The sequence below is a fragment of the Pundamilia nyererei genome, unplaced genomic scaffold (genome assembly GCF_000239375.1).
Source record: "Pundamilia nyererei isolate P.nyererei 1_Seehausen unplaced genomic scaffold, PunNye1.0 scaffold00112, whole genome shotgun sequence".
Lineage (NCBI taxonomy): Eukaryota > Metazoa > Chordata > Actinopteri > Cichliformes > Cichlidae > Pundamilia > Pundamilia nyererei.
Genome location: NW_005187513.1, coordinates 1,611,816 through 1,630,452, shown reverse-complemented (window position 1 = coordinate 1,630,452; position 18,637 = coordinate 1,611,816). Strand labels below are relative to the sequence as shown.

Below are 18,637 nucleotides of genomic sequence, written 5' to 3'. Positions count from 1 at the left end.
CATAAAAATAAATAAATAAATAACAGGATGGGCTTTGTAGTGAAAAGTGACACTGACAGCTGGTTCTGTGAATAGCAGCAGCAAATACTTTGCTTCTGAAGCTCACAAAGTCCAACAAATCCAAGTAATTATTTATTTTTTTTAAAAATTTGTCAGGTTTCATAAACATTTCAGTTGAAAAAAAAAAATATAGAATTTCTGGAAATTATTCAACAGTTCAGGCTTTATGGGGTTAAGACTCATTTATATCGTAAAGCTTTTTAAAAAACCTTAGTATAGATTTTGTGATTCTGACATTCCTGGTTTAACTTCATCTTATTCTTTTAACTTCTAAATTTTTATGATAATTCCATTGGAATCATATTGAATATTATTCTTGTTCTCAGTCTTTTTTGACCTATTTTAATATGTTTTATTACTTTTTCCCAGACAGTTTGTCTAATATTAAATTAAAAATTTCATGCCATTAATCAATACCCTTAATTTAAACAATTCTCTACAAGATGTATGAAAAAATGCCCACCACCCTTTTTAGAGTTTAATTTAAAACTAACTACAACAAAATTAAGCATAAATTAAACACAAGTATGTTATAGTCCTGGATTTTGAACTAGTTTTTTTTTCAGTTTATACACTTTAAAATATTTTATATCATTACATATCCAATAATTGGTTCTTAGTTTGTTAATTATTTACATTTTATCTTAGATTTTTAGCATTTAGTGCTTACTTGAATTTGGTGCTGGTATCAGTTTGTTAGTTTTCTTTTTGCCTCACTTAAGTGTCTTTCCCCCATGTCAAGTTTAAGATTGTCAATTTCCTCGTCTACTTACAATTCTCACTTCCTGTTTTGGTAGTTGACTTTTGATAGTTAGTGGTCTTTTGTGTATTGTATTTAGTTTTACTTCATTGTACATTACCTTGATTGTTTTCAGCTGTGTTTAGCTTCCCTCCTGCTCCCACTTCTGTTACCTCCTGCTTATTTAAAGTCTCAGTCACACCTTTTGTTTTGTTTTTTTATGTTTGGACTTTGAGTCTGCATTTGGATCCTGTCTTTCAACACATTATGACAAATTTCTAATTTAAAACAATTTCACATTTTTCAAACATTGGCACAGAATTCGTTTTTGTAGATTATGTAGATAAGGACTGACGCGAGGAGCTGAGTTCTAAGCAGACCATTTTACCTGAAAGTTAATAAGACTATAACGCAGGTAAAGGTCATGACAATAAACCAAGATGTTCCATTAGACGTCATCAGCTAAACAGAAAAAATATAAAAAATAAAATCACAATGTTACGTGAAGGTCAAGATCACAGTGACTCCCCTGAGGGTCTCTGCATTATTATGCTTCTGCTTCGAAGGCAGAGGGGGGCTTTATTTCATTTCACGTCTATATTTAGCGAGCTTATGAACTGCAGCAGCAGATGGTCTGTGACCAGAGACAGAGGCCAGACTGCTACACTCCTTTCCAGTAAAGGATATTTTGATTTTCCCCTCATGCCGAGCCGACGCGCCTTCATGTTCGGGAATACATTTTTCATCATCTTCCCAAAGTCTGCAGCACTTAGTGGGTGGTAGTTAAGATTGTCACAGAAGCTCCTGAAACACAGAAACAGAATTAATACAATTAATTTTATTTAATTAGGAACACAGTGCAGGTCAGCATCATAGCCAGGCTGTCATTGTCTCTGGGTGCAGATGTGAACACACTAACCAGGGTGGGGACCTAAACAACTGTACCGAGACCCTATGGAGGGGGTGGTCTCGATGTGGTTCCAAAATGAACTCCAGAGCACTTTGTTTATGGTGTGAACGTGACCGACCTTGACCCGAGCCAACCAACAAGCAGACTTTCAAGTCTGAGCTAAAAACTTTCTGTAGCCATGTATGCTTTTGTGCGATAGACACAATAGATGTTCAAAGTTCTGTACGAGTTAGCAACTAGCGACGAAATGATTGTCTGTTTGTCTTCTTTGTGAGCTCCCTGCTGGTTTTCGAATTCTGTTGCCTCCTTTGTTTCTGGACTGTTAGACTTTTCTCGACTTCTGAAATTAATAAAACGTTCACCTTTTGTTTACTTGTAGCTGTGAATCTTGCAGGATTAATTTAAGAGATTTTAATTTATTTTTTTTAGCAAAGAGGAGGTTTCGCACAGTTACACAGATGTTGAAATATCAGGACTAAATGCTTCCCAAGGAAGTGTCTGACTATGTTCCTGATGGTGAAAGGCATGTGCCATTTTTCCAGGTATAGCAAAGGATTTAAAACACTTATTAAACACAACTTATTTCATGACATAAAGCTGCCTTTCTTTTCTTGACAAGTATAGTGGCAATATATGTACTATATAGGTAACTGAGCTAGCAACGTCTTCAAAACCCTGAAAGCAGCAAGCTTGTCTGAATCTCTCTCATGTTTAAGGTCTGTTAGCCGTGGTTTACTTCAGAACAATGTGATGAGTAGAAGTGGAAAATTACAAAAAAAAAATCATAGCCTAAGATGCCAAAAGAAACCCATACATATATTTTCAGGATCATAAATGACACAACTTTTGATTATCTTTGCTAGACCGATGTGCCTGTTGTAAAAGCAGACAGATTCATGGTAGTCAGAATTTTTTTAATGAAAAATAAAACATGTCAATGGCGCATATGACCCCACTCAATCACTTAAAGTTTAACATCTTGCTGTTCGATAAGCAGGCACAGCTGACCTTTATTTCATATCATTTATTCTGAGTAGAAACATCTGCATCTGCTAAAACAGCTAGCCAATAAAGACCTGAGCAGTGGTGGAGCACCAAAGTTTCACAGTGACTGTGTCCTATGTGCTTGTTTGACTGTGAAAAACATGAAGCACGTTAGGTCTGTTTAAAGCCTTTTGACCTGTCTGCACTGAAGGCGCCAATATTTCTGGAGGACGCTGTATTTTTGTTCTAGCTGAGTTAAAAAGACAGTTGTATAACAGCGTCAGAACATTTCAATGGCTGTCTCAGACTTTCCATTCTAATATTACCGACACATGCGGCTCTGTGATTCTCATGCCTGCAGCATCTATTTATACTGATGCTTCTGCCTGCAGTAAACTGGAGGAGAAAGAGGCTCAAACATTGGAAGCAGCTATCTATGCAAAAGGTGAACGTCAACAATGACTTTATTTCTCCAAGAAAACTGGGTTTATGCAGTGAAACTAAACTCCGCCTGTCTGTTTTACACCTACTTGTATTCGTCGTAGACTTCCTGCTTGGGGAGCGAGGTCTCGGGGTACTCCTCTAAATGATTTCGGATCCAGGTGAATGCGTGCATCTGCTGCGTGCGACTCGATGACAGGGCGCTCTGGTCACTGCACAAAGATGTGGGGTCAGTGATGTTTGTGAAGACAAACAATGCAGTGCTTACTGTCACCTCAGGCCTGATAAATGACACCAACGCTAATCGAGGCATTTTTGTTTCGATAAGCTTGTAAGCATTATCCTTTTGTCCAGTTTTCTATAAAAACATTTAGAAACAAGTATATCCTCACCTTTTATCGACACTGCTGCTCGGACCAGAAGGCAACTTGAGGTAGAGGTAGAGTTTTTCGATGTCTGAGAACTTCTCGACATCTTGCTGTAGAAATAAAAAGTCAAAGATGGTTAAACAAGCAGGTCGGTCACACCTGCAGCACATGCATTAATGAAAGCAGGACTAGGATAGTTCATAAGGGACATTATTTACAAGTTCAACATTTCATCTGTTATTTTTCATTACTAACTACTCTGTCATTATTTTAATTTTAAAATATCTAATAACGTAGTTCTTATTTTGCCGGACTCATCAATAAAACATAAAATCATTACAATATAAGAAAAAGAAAAATGTGAAATATTAATGTTTGAGATGGTGAGACTAGAAAATATTTATTTGTTCAAAATATCATCATAATATTATTTTATGTTTATTTTGAACAAATATTTATTTGAACAAATAAATATTTGTATTATTATTAAAAAAATATTATGTCTAATTATTAGTCCATTAGCCTTTGCGTGTCACCCCTCTCCTATAACCATACTTGATTTCCTCTTACTTACACTTTTATACAGATAGAAATGTCTGCTTTAAGCATGAATTGAAATACGATTTAGACAACAAACAGAACAAGCAAAGCATCCTTACAACAAGAAAAATCTTCAGTCTTTCCAGTAAACACTGAAACAACGACAGAGCCATGGCTGAGCTGCCTGGCCACCCACTGCATGCATCCAGATGGCACTGATAGCGCTCTCTTTTCTGTCTGTTACATATCAGTCTGAGCCAGCAGCTGGTTTCAGGGGAACAGTTAAAGTTTCAGTCTGAAGGCAACAAAATCAACCTCTCATCTCTGCTGAAGCTCTCTAACCTCCTGAGACTGATATTTACACGCGGACATTGCATGTGGGTTTTTTTTCTGCACATTACACTTCAGTCACTCATACTTAGACCTGTTGCATCCCATGAATCCCAAACAAGAGCTTAGGTTAAAGGCTGAAAAGCATAATAAATACATTTTTTGAATTGTTACAGATCATTTGAGGTATTAACAGAATGCAGTGCTATTCTTTAAGCCAGGGAGCAGGTCAAAGGAGAAAAGAGGCTCTTTGACAATTCAGGACTTACAAGTTCAAGAAGACTACATAGTGGAAATAACAAACTAACCCAAGATGCAATCTTAATATAAAGATTTGTTTTGTTTATCTTAAAAAAAGCACAAGCCTCAGCTGCACAGTTAATGTTTTAAAGCTGAAACATTACAGCGGGGTCTTCTGTTAAGTTAAAACATCACTCGCTAATAAAGTGTTATGTCATCTCTCAGTAATTGAATATGTTAGCTACAGCTCTATAAGCAGCATTTTAGCCTAAGCAGGACTGATTTTAGCATCACTCTCAGGACGTGCTGTAAATTTTACATCAGTAACTGAAGAACAGCAACAGCGTGCTTTCACTGGAATTGATTTTCACCAAAACCAATGCTTCAAATTAATAATTCTCTCTTCTATTCCAAGCAAACCAAGACATTTATTTTAAATAAATAAATTATTTCAGCCCTCATCAATTTATCCTTAAACAGACCATAACAAAACATCAAGCAATCATGAAAAGCATCTACTTGTTCATGTTCACAGATACAAACTGATGCCTTTTTTCACAACAGTCAACAGGAAACTATGTATTACAATAGGAAGCACATTCGTGTCAGAAACACCTGCTGTGTGTCATTAAGACAAAGTGAAGCTACATCACCACGGCAACTGACAAAGCTTTCATAACCAACCCAGTAGTAGAAATCCTGTCTTCCTCCCCTCACCTCCAAGCAGTCATAGGAGACGGCTGTCCCACCCCCAGCCTGTTCTGCCAGAGGTTTTCCTGTTAAAAGGGAGTTTTTCCTTCCCACCGTCACCAAGTGCTTGCTTATATTACCGTACCAAATATAAATACATATATTCTATTTCTATTTATATAATATATATTAGATATATAGATATTTATAAATTAAATTAAATTAAATTGAATAGTAATGCCTGATCCTCACCAAGTATTGAACTTGTTTCCCTCTGCATAGTAGAAGTGTGAGCTTCACCACCAACCCCTCCAACCTCCAAATGTGGATTTCCCCTCCCCCAACAAAAATAATGGGTGTTGTGGGTTTTGAACCCAGCGTTTTCAGTTTCGGACTCTCAGTTTCTGTTTGATATTTTCTGTTTAAGAGCTTAAGGATTGTGAATGTTTAACAAACTGCTGTCAGACTGCACTGAAAAATAAAAGACTGGCCATCAATCAACAAAGCAAATATTGTGGCATAAATTATATAGTGCCTGTTTTGATGTACGCTAAAGGGGCTCTAGAATAAAAATCATATTCAGACATTAATCTGACACTTTACTGATTCGCACCGTTTCATACTCCATCCACTGAGCTGATGCTGGCTTGTTAAGAGTGCATTTATAGAGTCAGATCACTGTGTCAGTGTAAACAAACGATTACTAAATTGTTGCATAAAACATATATAAACATGTAGGCCTCGGGAGTAGTTGTGCAACCTTTTATAGTATAATAGTTTACACATTCACCTAAGAAGCACGAGATCCCTAGTTTGAAAAATCTGCAAACTAAAACATGTGATGCTACCTGCTCTTGTACCCTCTTGCAAGGGTGCAAGAGCTGAAAGGGAGTAAAGTTTGGAGAATACGGGTGGAGTAGACTGATGACATAAGTGGGGGCCTCACCTCGTAAGACCATAAAAGCAAGAACGAAGATTTTAAACTCATCCTTAAACCTCACAAGAGGCCAGTGCAGACACTTTAACAATGAGGTAATATAAGAAAACGCAAGTAGGAGTTAGAAGCCTTGCAAAAGCATTTTGGACAAACTGACACAATTAATACAACAGACAAGAAAACAGAGCATTATAATATTCTAAGCAGGACAAGATTAATCTAACTTTTGAGACAACAGTCTTGAGTTTAGCGATATTTCTTAAATAGAAAAAGCAAGAGCCGGTCCAAGACTTGATGTGAGCATCAAAGGTTAAAGACTGAAAGCTAATGAATAGATTATTGGGCTCAATTTTGGTCACAGTGGATCAGAAAGGAACCAGGTGTGTCTAATACGGGGGGAAAATACTCCCCAGAGCAATAATTAGAGACTGTCTTGTCTGTGTTAAGCTGCAAAAACATTTGCAGAATATAATTTAATGAAAATAAAAAGGGATTTCAACAAGATCCTTGTGGAACACCACATAGCAGCCACATTAGAATAGAAATTTCCCAAGAAATTAAGTGAACCACCCCAACACATCAAAATGAGCACTTGAGGCTAGCTACAAAGAAATGTGGAAAGATTTAAAGTTTATAGAAGAAACAGCTCTGGTTCATTTGTCTTTAACGACTTAAAAAGGTTATGTTATTGGACTGAATTATAAACTGTGTTAATCTATTATGCCTACCCTTGTCACCCTGTTGAACAGTGACGTATGGCAGATGTGAGATGCAGCAACAGTTTGAAAGATTACATTTTGTGGAGGGGGATAAAAACTCACCAGTTTCTTTCCTTCTAGTTTTGAATTCCTCTCCTCCTATACCCACACTGGTGGGGGAATTTTGTGTGAGTGGAGACACCTATTGTTCAGGAGAATACTGCAGCAGGTACCCATGCCCTAAACACTGGTGTACATGGAACAAAGCTGTGGTGACGTCACCGCTAGCGTGCAAAGCAACTAATGCGGTGGATGTACTGGGATTCTTAGAGGTGTGGCTGCTAGCTGTCAGCAAGGCCTCACCTCTGCTAATTTTAGACACTGAACTGTATATTCTAACTGTGCTATAAACAGAATATAAAGTCTGTCCAAGAAGTCTGTGTTCTGGTTTTTGGTAGTGAAATTATTTTCTTTGTTCGTTAATTCACATTAACTAGCAGGTGGCTGCACATCCCATAGATGCAATGCAGACTATATTATAAGACAAAGAAGCCATCTTTGTTATACAGTCTATGTTTCAGCCTTCAGATACACCCTTAACCTCCTGAGAACTGAGGAAAAGAGATTCTTCCGATTGAACTTTTTGATTTCCTTCCTCTTTGGAGCTAAAAGAGGCCACCCAAACGCATGCGATATCAATGGAATGGATGTACTCTATTTAGCACAACAAGACTTATTAGGGTAGCTCAAATAAGTCAAAATATATAGATCAAAAACATCCAAAAACGTCCATTGCACAAGCCATAAATGAATAGGCTGGTTCTCAGGAGGTTAATGCTTAACACTGCTACCAACGGATCTTCTATTTTTATTTTTAAACTATACATGGATGGTAGGAATGTTTTTTCTGCTCAACCTATTGGGAACACTAATAATCTTCTGACAATATCTGAACAGAGAGTATGAAAAATGTCCTTAAAGTTGTTATCTGCAGATCACAAATATGTCAGGAATACTCACCAGAATGTTTTCCACTTTTGATTGAACAGATTTGCTGCAAAACAGAGACATAGTACAAATTAGCATGAAGTCGGTGTAACATGAGCACTTGTGTCTGAAGTATATTTATTTATAAAGCAGAGGAATGTTTGGTATGAGACGACCCTCCCCTCAGGATCTCTCAGGTCATGTATCCCACCACCACAAACACATGTGGTCATATGTAAAAAGAAACAGGGACATGAACATTGTTTAGGACAGAAGATCTTTTTTATCAACAGTTTTCCCAAATATTTTTCTGTGTTTACAGGTTTTATTCTCATACTCCTATTCTATATTCAACAGAAAGGTTACCAGTACAATACAAAGTTCTGGCAAATTTTAGTGAAAGCCTAACTTAAATTAAAAACTTAATCAAAAATAACATATTAACACATGTAACTGCTTCCCTGTGTCCCACCATGATCATGTGTCACTTCTATTTTTTGCCTTAGCATCTCACACAGGCCTCGGAAGCATGAAATTCTCTTCCTGATTGACTTTTAATGATGTAGGTTTTAACCTGAGGTCAATCCGGAAGAAGTGTAAGATTTGATTGAGGCTCATAAACAGCCAGTGCTGAGCTGCAGCTAAAAACTATCAAAGATCACTACAAAAATCCAAGAGTGACTGGAATGATGCTCAGGCTACAGCTAAAATTAACATACAATCAAACAGACTTTGATAGCGGGAAAGATCACAATTAGTCGCTCCTATGTAGACAGAAAAACCAAACTGAGGAATAAAGTCCAGGTTTCATGTGTAATCCACAGACAGGGCAGCATGCTGTCAATGACTGTGGGGCAGAAGGTATGTCACATTTAAAGACTATTACTTGGGCTGGGCAGGTCAGAATCAGGAGACGCTCTAAGCCATGACAAGAACAGTTCACTTTAATTGACTGTTACCAGGGGGCTGAGGATTTCCCGGTGCTGAAAGACCGTCAGTAAGCTGTTTGTGAGGCAGACTTAGCAGATAAACTGAACGACACCTGACGCAACTTTCTGCAAGACCTAAGCCTTGAAAATAAAGAACTGAAATAAGACAAACAAATGTTGCTGATAAACCAGCAAGATGTACACCTAACCCCAGACCAGTGATTCCTAATTAGGGCTAAAGGTACCCCAGTAGGTACTTATACAGAAGTTAGGGGGGGTTCATGGAAAAATTTGGTCAACTTATAAAAATTAAAAATCCTCAAACAAACAAGTTGGAGCAGAAGCAGTTACAGTAAACTAAACATAGTGGCTATGGTGCAGAGTGGCTCCATAGTTTGAGGTTGTGCCAGTAAGAGCATCTGTCAACTCAAACATGCAGAGCTACCTGCTGTGATAACCCCATGTGACAAGGGAGCAGTGAAAGTGGATCAATTTTAGTGGATAATGTGCAGGAAAAAAACAAATCGCAAAAGTCTTTAAAATAAATAAATAGATAAAGCAGCTAATTAAAGTAGTCCTAACCAAAGAAAAGAAAAGAATATCGAATTATCATTAACAAAAGGTTGTCAGTTGTTTAGCTTATATGCTTTTAGCAGCTACGGTAACTGCTAAAACTATCACTTTAATAAGTAATGACTGCCTAAAACAGGACAAAAGAAACAGCAAAAACATAAGCGATAAATACATAAAATTGGTCACCGAGTTTAATTAAATCAAAAATTAGTGACTCTAATAGTAACTTCTAATTTAGTGGATGAATATTTAAATTAGTAAACCACTATTTATGGACAGCCAATAATTCTAGCTAATCATTTAGCTACTAGAAGTTACAGGATAAATATTTGAAATTGTTGATTAACAGAAGAAATATAACAATTGTCAAAATATTAGGGATAAATTAATGAAATCTGATTAAATGAATAGCTGTTATATAGAGTAGTAGCTACTACTAACTGAATGGACGAAGGGTTTACATAGTGGGCTAACAATTTATGGACAGATGAAACGGCTAACAATTTAGCTGCTACAGTTAGCATTTTAAAAGGCAAGATTACAGTGAACAAAAAAGAAATGAAATTAGAGATGAAAGATGAAATTTGTTGTTGGATGAAGGGTTAAATAGTATAGTTTTAGAGTAGATTAGAGATGTACCAATTGACCGACTATGGACCAAAACTGGATGATTTCCAGTGTTCTCGGCCTGGACCGGTGAGCGGCTGGTCAGCCTTCGATAGGATTTATTACGAGCCCACTCATTTTTATGAATACACAACATGTGCACAATGACATGTGGCTCACAGCCACATGCTACGCTGTTACCATGGAAGTGAGTAAGGTAAAAAGTTTGCTAAAGTAAACCACAATGGGGAAACAAAAATGTTTGTAACAACAAACCCAATGACACATGCACATTTTAAACAAATGAAAAGCAACTAAAGCTAAAGCCATCCACAATACAAAGCCAGCCATAAGTCAGTATCCTCTGTAAGAGCCTCGGTATTAGCAAACAATCAAAGCAGTTAGGAGTGAAAAAGATAAAAGGGTCAATGTCCTGTTGTCTGGTGAAGCTATAAAATTAAGAAAGTACATGACATTTGTTTTGTTATATAAAAAGATTTGTGTCTGCTTTTATTTAGTAAGGTAAAATATGTCAGGTAAAGGTAGGTGTACAGCAACTCATTTCAGCACTTTATTTTCAGTTATTTCAGTAAGAGAAGATCCTGTAACATACTGCAGTTTAGGGGAAATTTATGTTTAATAATTTCTTTATTTAATTAGCAAGTAAACAATCCAGATTAAAATGAGTTCGATTAAGCTAACATGAACATCAAAGGTGGGGTTTTGAAAATCAGTGCTTTGATTGTCCAGACTTCCTGTGCAGACAGAGTGACGGTATGTTGCAGGTGAACTTGTTGACCCAGACTACGACTGTATCACTTCACCAAGAGCCACCCAGAAGCAGGTCACTGAGGTGAATGCCAATATTTATGCTCTACTCCTCTCAAAGCTTAAACCTGTATGGAGCTGGGCAAACGTTCAGGATCCTAACATGTTATTGATAAACTGTTAGCAGCACAGTGACGTGAAGTTTCTATTGAGGCATTTCCTGAAGAGATTTGAACTCTGAACTTCTGTGTTTCCGGTTGTTCAGCTCCTTGACATTTTCTTGCTGTCTGATATTTAAATGATAGAACTTAAGTTCATTCAGAAAAAAAGGTCAGAACAGGACCTTAAGTAGCAGACACAAAAGAACACGTGCCTTACAAGAAATCAAGTCTTTTCCTTTACTCTGTTCACATTAAGCCTCTTAACGAGCCATAACCAATTTAGAATCAACAGGTATAACAGAATAGCTTTATTTATTACAGTTCTAAAGGAGCAAGCTGGAACCCAAACAGGCACAAGGACAACATGGAAAATCCACACAGAAAGGCGCTGGTATTTTCTCAGGATTCACTAGCAGAACCTAGAGGTTAGCAGTGTTGCCTCACTGCAAGAAGGTCCTGGATTCAAATCTATTGGCTGCAGGTGTGAGTGTGACTGGTTGTCTGTGTTAGAGCTGTGACAAACTGGCTACCAGTATGACAGCTGAGTCTCTGAGCTCCAGTCTGCCAGAGACTCTCAAACTGAGAACTGGTTAAAAATATAAATTTGATTTGCCTCTTCTTGATTTGTTATTATTTTGGTTTTTTTTGAGCTATTCAGAAGTGGACTTGCTAGTGTGTTTTGGATCGTTGTCCTGCTGCTTGACCCAAGTACCACTGATTTTTTTGGTAGAGAGCAGAATTAATGGTTCCTTCAATTACAGAAAGTCATCCAGCCAGAGCAAAGCAGTCAGACCATCACACTACCACCACCACTTGACTCCTTGTATGATGTTCTTTTTATGAAATGCTGTGTTTATGCTGCTTTATGGCAGATGTAACAGGACTTGAACTTTCCAATAAAGTTTAGCTTTTGTCTTGTCAGTCCACAGAATATTTTCCCAAAAGTCTTGGGGATCATGAAGATTGTCTTTTTTTGGCAAATGTGAGCCTTTGTCTTTTTGTTCAGCAGTGTTTTTTTTCCTTGAACTCTTTCATGGATGCCATTTTTTCCCAGTCTCTTTCTTATTGTTGAATCATGAACTCTGACTTAACTGAGGCAAATAAGGCCTGCAGTTCTTTATATGTCATTCTGGGTTCTAATATGACCTCTTGAATGAGTCGTTGATATGCTCTTGGAGTAATTTTCGTAGGCTGACCACTCCTAAGAAAGTTTATCACTCTTCCAAGTTTTCTCCATTTGTGGATAATCACTCTAAGGTGGTTCACAAAGCCTTAAAAATAGCTTTTCAGCCCTTTCCAAACTAATAGATGTCAATAACTTTGTTTTTCGATTGTTTTCTTAAATTGTGGCATGATGTGTTGCTTTAGGCTTGCTTCACTTTTTTTAGACAGGTTCTATTGTACTGATTTCTTGATTCAGCAGGTCTCAGTGTTGCTGGTGAAATTGAAATCAGCTTCATCATTCAACTTCATCATTTTTACAGCACTGTATATTACAGAAAGAGAGAAAGATATTGGGGAAATATGACTCCTTCCTCTCTTGCATTAGGAATCAGTCTTCAAATCCCTGATTAAGTGTACACTGTTTTCTGTCCCATTTTACATATAAAACTAAAATATAAGACAGCGCTTCAGATAAATGAACAGCGTAAAACAAATAAATGCAAAATAAAAATGATAATAAAGTTGCCATACACGTAAGAGTAATAAGAACTCAATAATCACTAGAATACAATGTGCTGCTCTGACAGAGACCATTATGTCAGCCATACAGAGTAATTTTACTTTTGCTATTTCCAGAGCATTTTCCTCGTGATACCTGTGTTAAATATAGCTACTTTTACTGGAATAAACACGGTGGTGGGATGTAAAAAGAAATACCTTTATTCAAGGAGTCGAGTAATTAGTTACTCAAGCATAAAACAAGTTCCTTAAGCTTTATTTGAGTTATTTAATTTTTCCATTTGCACAGTGTCTACTCTACCAGGTTTATCCGGCTGTTTTATCACAAGCACACGCTGCAGCTCGTGCATGTGTCTAACATTTAACATGCTGGACTTCTACGGTTGTTATTATTTACTTACTATTATATTTAAGCAGTGAAGATGCGACTGCGTCCAAGCATGATAAGAGCAGTTTAAAAATGTTGTGATGAGTTTCCCTTTAAGCATCAAATTGTGCGTATGCACAGCACAACAGTGTGTGAAGTAAACATCTCCTCACCAGATGGAGTTCTTGATCCTGAGCTGCAGAGCGCTGGCCTCAGCGCCCTGCAGCCCGGGGAGTAGGCCGGGCAGGCTCCCCGCCCCGCTCTCCGGCGGCGGCTGCTGCTGCTGGGGGTCCTCATCAGCCATCACTGGAGGTCACTGTGGGACGGGAGTGGACCGGTAGGGAGGCGAGGACAGGTGTAGTCGCCCGGCAGGGTTAAACATGGACCGGAGGACGTTGCGATGCTAGGGGGACAGCAGCGCGCCCTGTTGTTGTTGTGGCTGCCACCCTACGCTCCTCCGACATCGCTCGCTTCGAGCCCGGACTGCCGGTCAGTACTGGCGCCTGTGGAGCGGAACTACGAGCCGCTGTCAAACACGGGCCAACACATGAATATAAATAAAGGCAAGAGTAAACAGGCAACCTGACAGCTGCAAAACAACTAGCTAGTCCCTCCGGTGTGCTCCGCCTGCCCCGCACGTTATGATTGCTCTACATGTGCATGGTGAGTAGTAGCTGTCTGGCAGGCGCATGCGCATTGAGAGGCTCAGCATTAAAAACAAAATGTAAGCAGAAGACATCACTGACCGTGTCAGACTGCATTTATATAAACACACTCCTGCTTTACATGTGTGCTAGTTTCATTATTATTATAGCATTATTGTCTTTATTAACAGTAGCAGTTGTAATAGGATAGTATTATTATTAAAAACAAGAATTATAACAAATCCTCTACAGATTTTATTTTGCTCTAGGAGGGGTAAATGACTTTGAACCTTGATATACAGAAAGATAACAAAAAACATAGTTACTTTTCAGTTAAAAAACAGATAAAATACAAAGCCATATTTAATATTCCTTTTTGTTTAATATAACAGTAAAACATGGAAAACTAGAAATAAAATGGACAATAAATAAGAAAGATTAAAAAGTGAACAAAACAGCTGGCTAAAACTGACTTGAAGCTAACTTTGTTCTTTCTCCTAAAGTGCCCTGGAGAAAAGGTGTTGAAAGGTGTTAAAAACCTGAAGTTGTGACAACTCATTTCCTTGTTCCAGTTTTGATGTGGGGACAGCAAGGAGTGACTGTTCAGCTCATTGGAGAGACCTTTGTATATTTGTACAAAGTATGCCAAGTCAGTGGGAGCCAAGCCACTTAAAACTTTAAAAGCAAACAATAAAATTTAAAATGGACAGACAACCAATGTGAAGAAGCACAAACAGGGGTAATGTGCTCATGTTTGCTTGTCCTTGTCAGCAGACGAAGAGCAGCATTCTGGACCATTCGTAAGTGTGATATTGAGACCTGATTAATACCGACATAAAGTGCATTACAATAATCAAGGCGAGTGCTCACAAACTCATAAAACTCTTAGTCACAAAAGGTGATAAAAGGTTTAACTGTAGAGAGCTGCTGCTGCAAAAAGCTTGTCAGGTTAATTTGTCATCCCCACACTGTATCCCTGATCTAAAATAAGTCCATGTGATTTACATTTCTATGTTGTTATTATTATAATGAATAGAGATGGCACATATAACTTTTTTATGTCCGATACTGATACGATATCATAAATTTGGATATCTGCCGATACAGATATAAATCCGATATAGCACGTTTTGTAATCAATAAAACATTTTTTTTTTATATTTTGCTGCATTTTGTATAAGTTCATACTCAAGTTTATAAAAAAACAAAACAAAACAAAAATAAAGCTATTCTGTTATACCTGTATGCAAAAAATACACTACACCCAAAATATTTCATAGTTCAGCAACACTGATCAGTCGAATAAACTTAAACCTACACCATTCTCCCTATTCTTGTATTTTAAAGAGTACTTAGTGGAAATATTAAGCAACCTAACTACACTGAACAAAAATATGAACGCAACACTTTTGTTTTTGCTCCCATTTTTCATGAGATGAACTCAAACATCTGAAAAATCTTCTACAGACACAAAAGACCCATGACTCTCAAATATTGTTCACAAATCTGTCTACATCTGTGTTAGTGAGCATTTCTCCTTTGCTGAGATAATCCATCCCACCGCACAGGTGTGGCATATCAAGGGGCTGATTAGACAGCATGAATATTGCACAGGTGTGCCTGTTTTTTGATGAAACTGAAATGTGCAGTTTCATCAAACAGCACAATGCCACAGATGTCGCAACCTTTGAGGGAGCGTGCAATTGGCATGCTGACTGCAGGACTGTCTACCAGAGCTGTTGCCCGTGAAATGAATGTTCATTTCTCTACCATAAGCTGTCTCCAAAGGTGATTCAGAGAATTTGGCAGTACATCCAACTGGCCTCACAATTGCAGACCACATGTAACCACACCAGCCCAGGACCTTCACATCCAGCATGTTCACCTCCAGGATCGCCTGAGACCAGCCACCCGGACAGCTGCAGCAACAATCGGTTGGCATAACCAAAGAATTTCAGCACAAACTGTCAGAAACCGTCTCAGGGAAGCTCATCTGCATGCTCGTCATCCTCATCGGGGTCTGGACCTGACTGCAGTTTGTCGTTGTAACCGACTTGAGTGGGCAAACGCGCACATTCGATGGCGTTTGGCACATTGAAGAGGCGTTCTGTTCACAGTCCCAGTTTTTACTGTTTAGGGCAGATGGCAGACAGTGTGTGTGACGTCGTGTGGGTGAGCAGTTTGCTGATGTCAACGTTGTGGATCGAGTGGCCCATGGTGGCGGTGGGGTTCTGGTATGGGCAGGCGTATGTTATGGACAACGAACACAAGTGCATTTTATTGATGGCATTTCGAATGCACAGAGGTATCGTGATGAGATCCTGAGGCCCCTTGTTGTGCCATTCATCCACGACCATCACCACACGTTACAGCATGATAATGCACGGCCCCATATTGCAAGGATCTGTACACAATTCCTGGAAGCTGAAAACATCCCAGTTCTTGCATGGCCAGCATACTCACCAAACATGTCACCCATTGAGCATGTTTGGGATGCTCTGGATCGGCATATAGGACAGCGTATTCCAGTTCCTGCCAATATTCAGCAACTTCTCACAGCTATTGAAGAGGAGTGGACCAACATTGCACATGCCACAATCTACAACCTGACTGGTTTTCTACCCCTCCATAAAGCAAAACTGTGAACATTTCAGAGTGGCCTTTTATTGTGGGCAGTCTAAGGCACACCTGTACAATATTCATGCTGTCTAATCAGCCCCTTGATATGCCACACCTATGAGGTGGGATGGATTATCTCGGTAAAGGAGAAATGCTCACTAACACAGATGTAGACAGATTTGAGAACAATATTTGAGAGTCATGGGTCTTTTGTGTATGTAGAAAATTTTTCAGATGTTTGAGTTCATCTCATGAAAAATGGGAGCAAAAACTAAAGTGTTGTGTTTATATTTTGTTCAGTGTAATAGGGTTGCCAACTCACAGCAAAAAGAAAAAAGTAGGGAACCAGCCCCTACCCTCCACCGCATAATGCTTAATTGACGTAATCGACTTTAATTTAATGCACGTGTGTTTATAAAAAAAATAAACCCCCACAGAAATCAATTCTTTTTCTACAATAATTAAATAGATTCAACTCCTTTCTTCAACAGAAATGCAGACTGCACAAACGGTACCTTCCCAAAGGAAAAAGTACTATACTAGTTTATATATTAGACTTAATAGTTCTTATATACAGTAATGGATTTCTATACATTTTACATCAGATGAAAACGTTGGTTGTAAGATTCAGATAATTATTTGTTAAAAGCTAGACATGACAATTAGAAAGAAAAGTATGTCTTTGTGCCCCCCTTTCCCTGTTCATGCCCTATCGGCCCCCCTGGCAAAACATTGCTAGACCCGCCCCTGGACAGTTACCAGCCGTCAGCTACGTAGAAAACGATCTTGGTGTAGAAAGTACTATTAAATAAATTCTGACAACAACTTATCAAGCTTAAACGTGCTGCTGTTGTTTATCCGCTGGTTTCCTCTTTCTGGTGCAAAGTGGGTGATAAACAAACAAGAGAGACGGGAGTCGTGACAGAAAAGCTGATCATTGATCAATTTCATGATTAAAGTAGCAACAGGAGAGGGAGGGAGAGAGGCAGTCGCTCCATATATCGGTTGTTAAGCTTAATGTGGGAATGCTTTACAAACATTCAGAGAACTTACGCACTTGCTTTACTTCTCTCTGGGTTAACTTTCTCTGAGATGAAATGCCAGTTTGGTAGCGAGGCTCCAAATGCTCAACCAGACCGCCGACAGGTCTCGCACAGCCGCTCTATCACGTGACACATACTGCTCCGACGTGCTAAGGTTATGAGCTGGGTTATGCCATTTTGCAAGTTTTGTGAGGTGCTTTTGTGATATTTAATGGATCGGATTACAATTTTTATTTCTCTCCTATATCTGATCCAGTAATTTAGGTCAGTATCAGACCGATACGAAATATCGGATTGGTCCATGTCTAATTATTATTTGGCTACTGGATTATTTAACAGGTGGGATAGTCTTTCATGTTCTTGCCTAAACTTATCTGAATAACTACACAGTTACTGATGTATCTATATTATTTTTCATTTGAATTGTTATTTGGACATGAAAACGTCATATTGTGGAGGTATGTAAAGACGACAGGATATGTCTCACTCCAACTTCTTTATTAATGGCTTCACAACAACTCCACATACAAAAAGCGCCAAAACTCCATCCCAACACTTCCCTTAACCATGGGTGTGAGTGGAGCCACCTGGTGGTTCACCACAATATATATAATTACATGCAGTGTCTGCATGATAAAAATGTCTTTGTTCTAAAATGATGTGTTTTTTTCCATGTACATATTTACTATTGAGGAGTTCAGCTGGTCTAAGATAATGTGCATATAATTTATTTTGTACATAGGCTACAGCTGGAGTTAAGTAGCAACAAAAGACACTCTCCCAAGAGTACCTGGCTGCAGCCACTGGGGAGCGCCATATTGCGACCTCCACAGTAACTGGAAACACGTGACCTCCACAGTAGCCGGAAACAAATGACTTCAGTTACGTTGCACAAGAAATTTTGTTTTTGTGATATATCCCATATTTTCTTAATACTTTTAGCTAAATTTTTTATCCATAAATCTAAGTTTACTATTAAAATACCATATTTCTGTTATTTTCTTAAGGATGTGGAATTGTTTTTGTGCGTATTTATTAGGGGTGCAACAATACTGGTATCGATATTGAACCGTTTGATATAGTGCTTTCGGTTCGGTAGGCATATGTATCGAACAATACAAAATATTTTATTTATTTTATCAACTTTTCTTCTGACGATGCTGTCTGTGTTGAGCGCTTGACTACACCGCCTAGACTGCACTGTCGAGCGCAGATCCACTGAGCGCAGGCCAAGCTAGCAAGACAGAAGCTGCAACCATGCAACTGCCTCAACGCTACCTGAAATTGAACCTCCCCCACCCTCATTCAGATCTGGCGTTT

General features: G+C 38.4%; 1 protein-coding gene across 1 annotated transcript in view; it reads right to left on the bottom strand.

Annotated features, from left to right (window-relative positions):
* Window positions 1-13,679, bottom strand: part of LOC102204024 (DNA-binding protein RFX7-like) — a 28,343-nt gene extending 14,664 nt beyond the window's left edge. Inside the window, exons 1-5 of the mRNA XM_005741647.1 lie at window positions 13,185-13,679; window positions 7,958-7,991; window positions 3,527-3,612; window positions 3,224-3,346; window positions 1,487-1,603 (exon numbers count right to left, since the gene is read on the bottom strand). Of these exons, the coding sequence (XP_005741704.1) occupies window positions 1,487-1,603; window positions 3,224-3,346; window positions 3,527-3,612; window positions 7,958-7,991; window positions 13,185-13,315 (491 nt within the window). The 5' untranslated portion in view covers window positions 13,316-13,679. The remainder of the gene's footprint in view (window positions 1-1,486; window positions 1,604-3,223; window positions 3,347-3,526; window positions 3,613-7,957; window positions 7,992-13,184) is intronic.
* Between the last annotated feature and the right edge of the window lie 4,958 nt (window positions 13,680-18,637).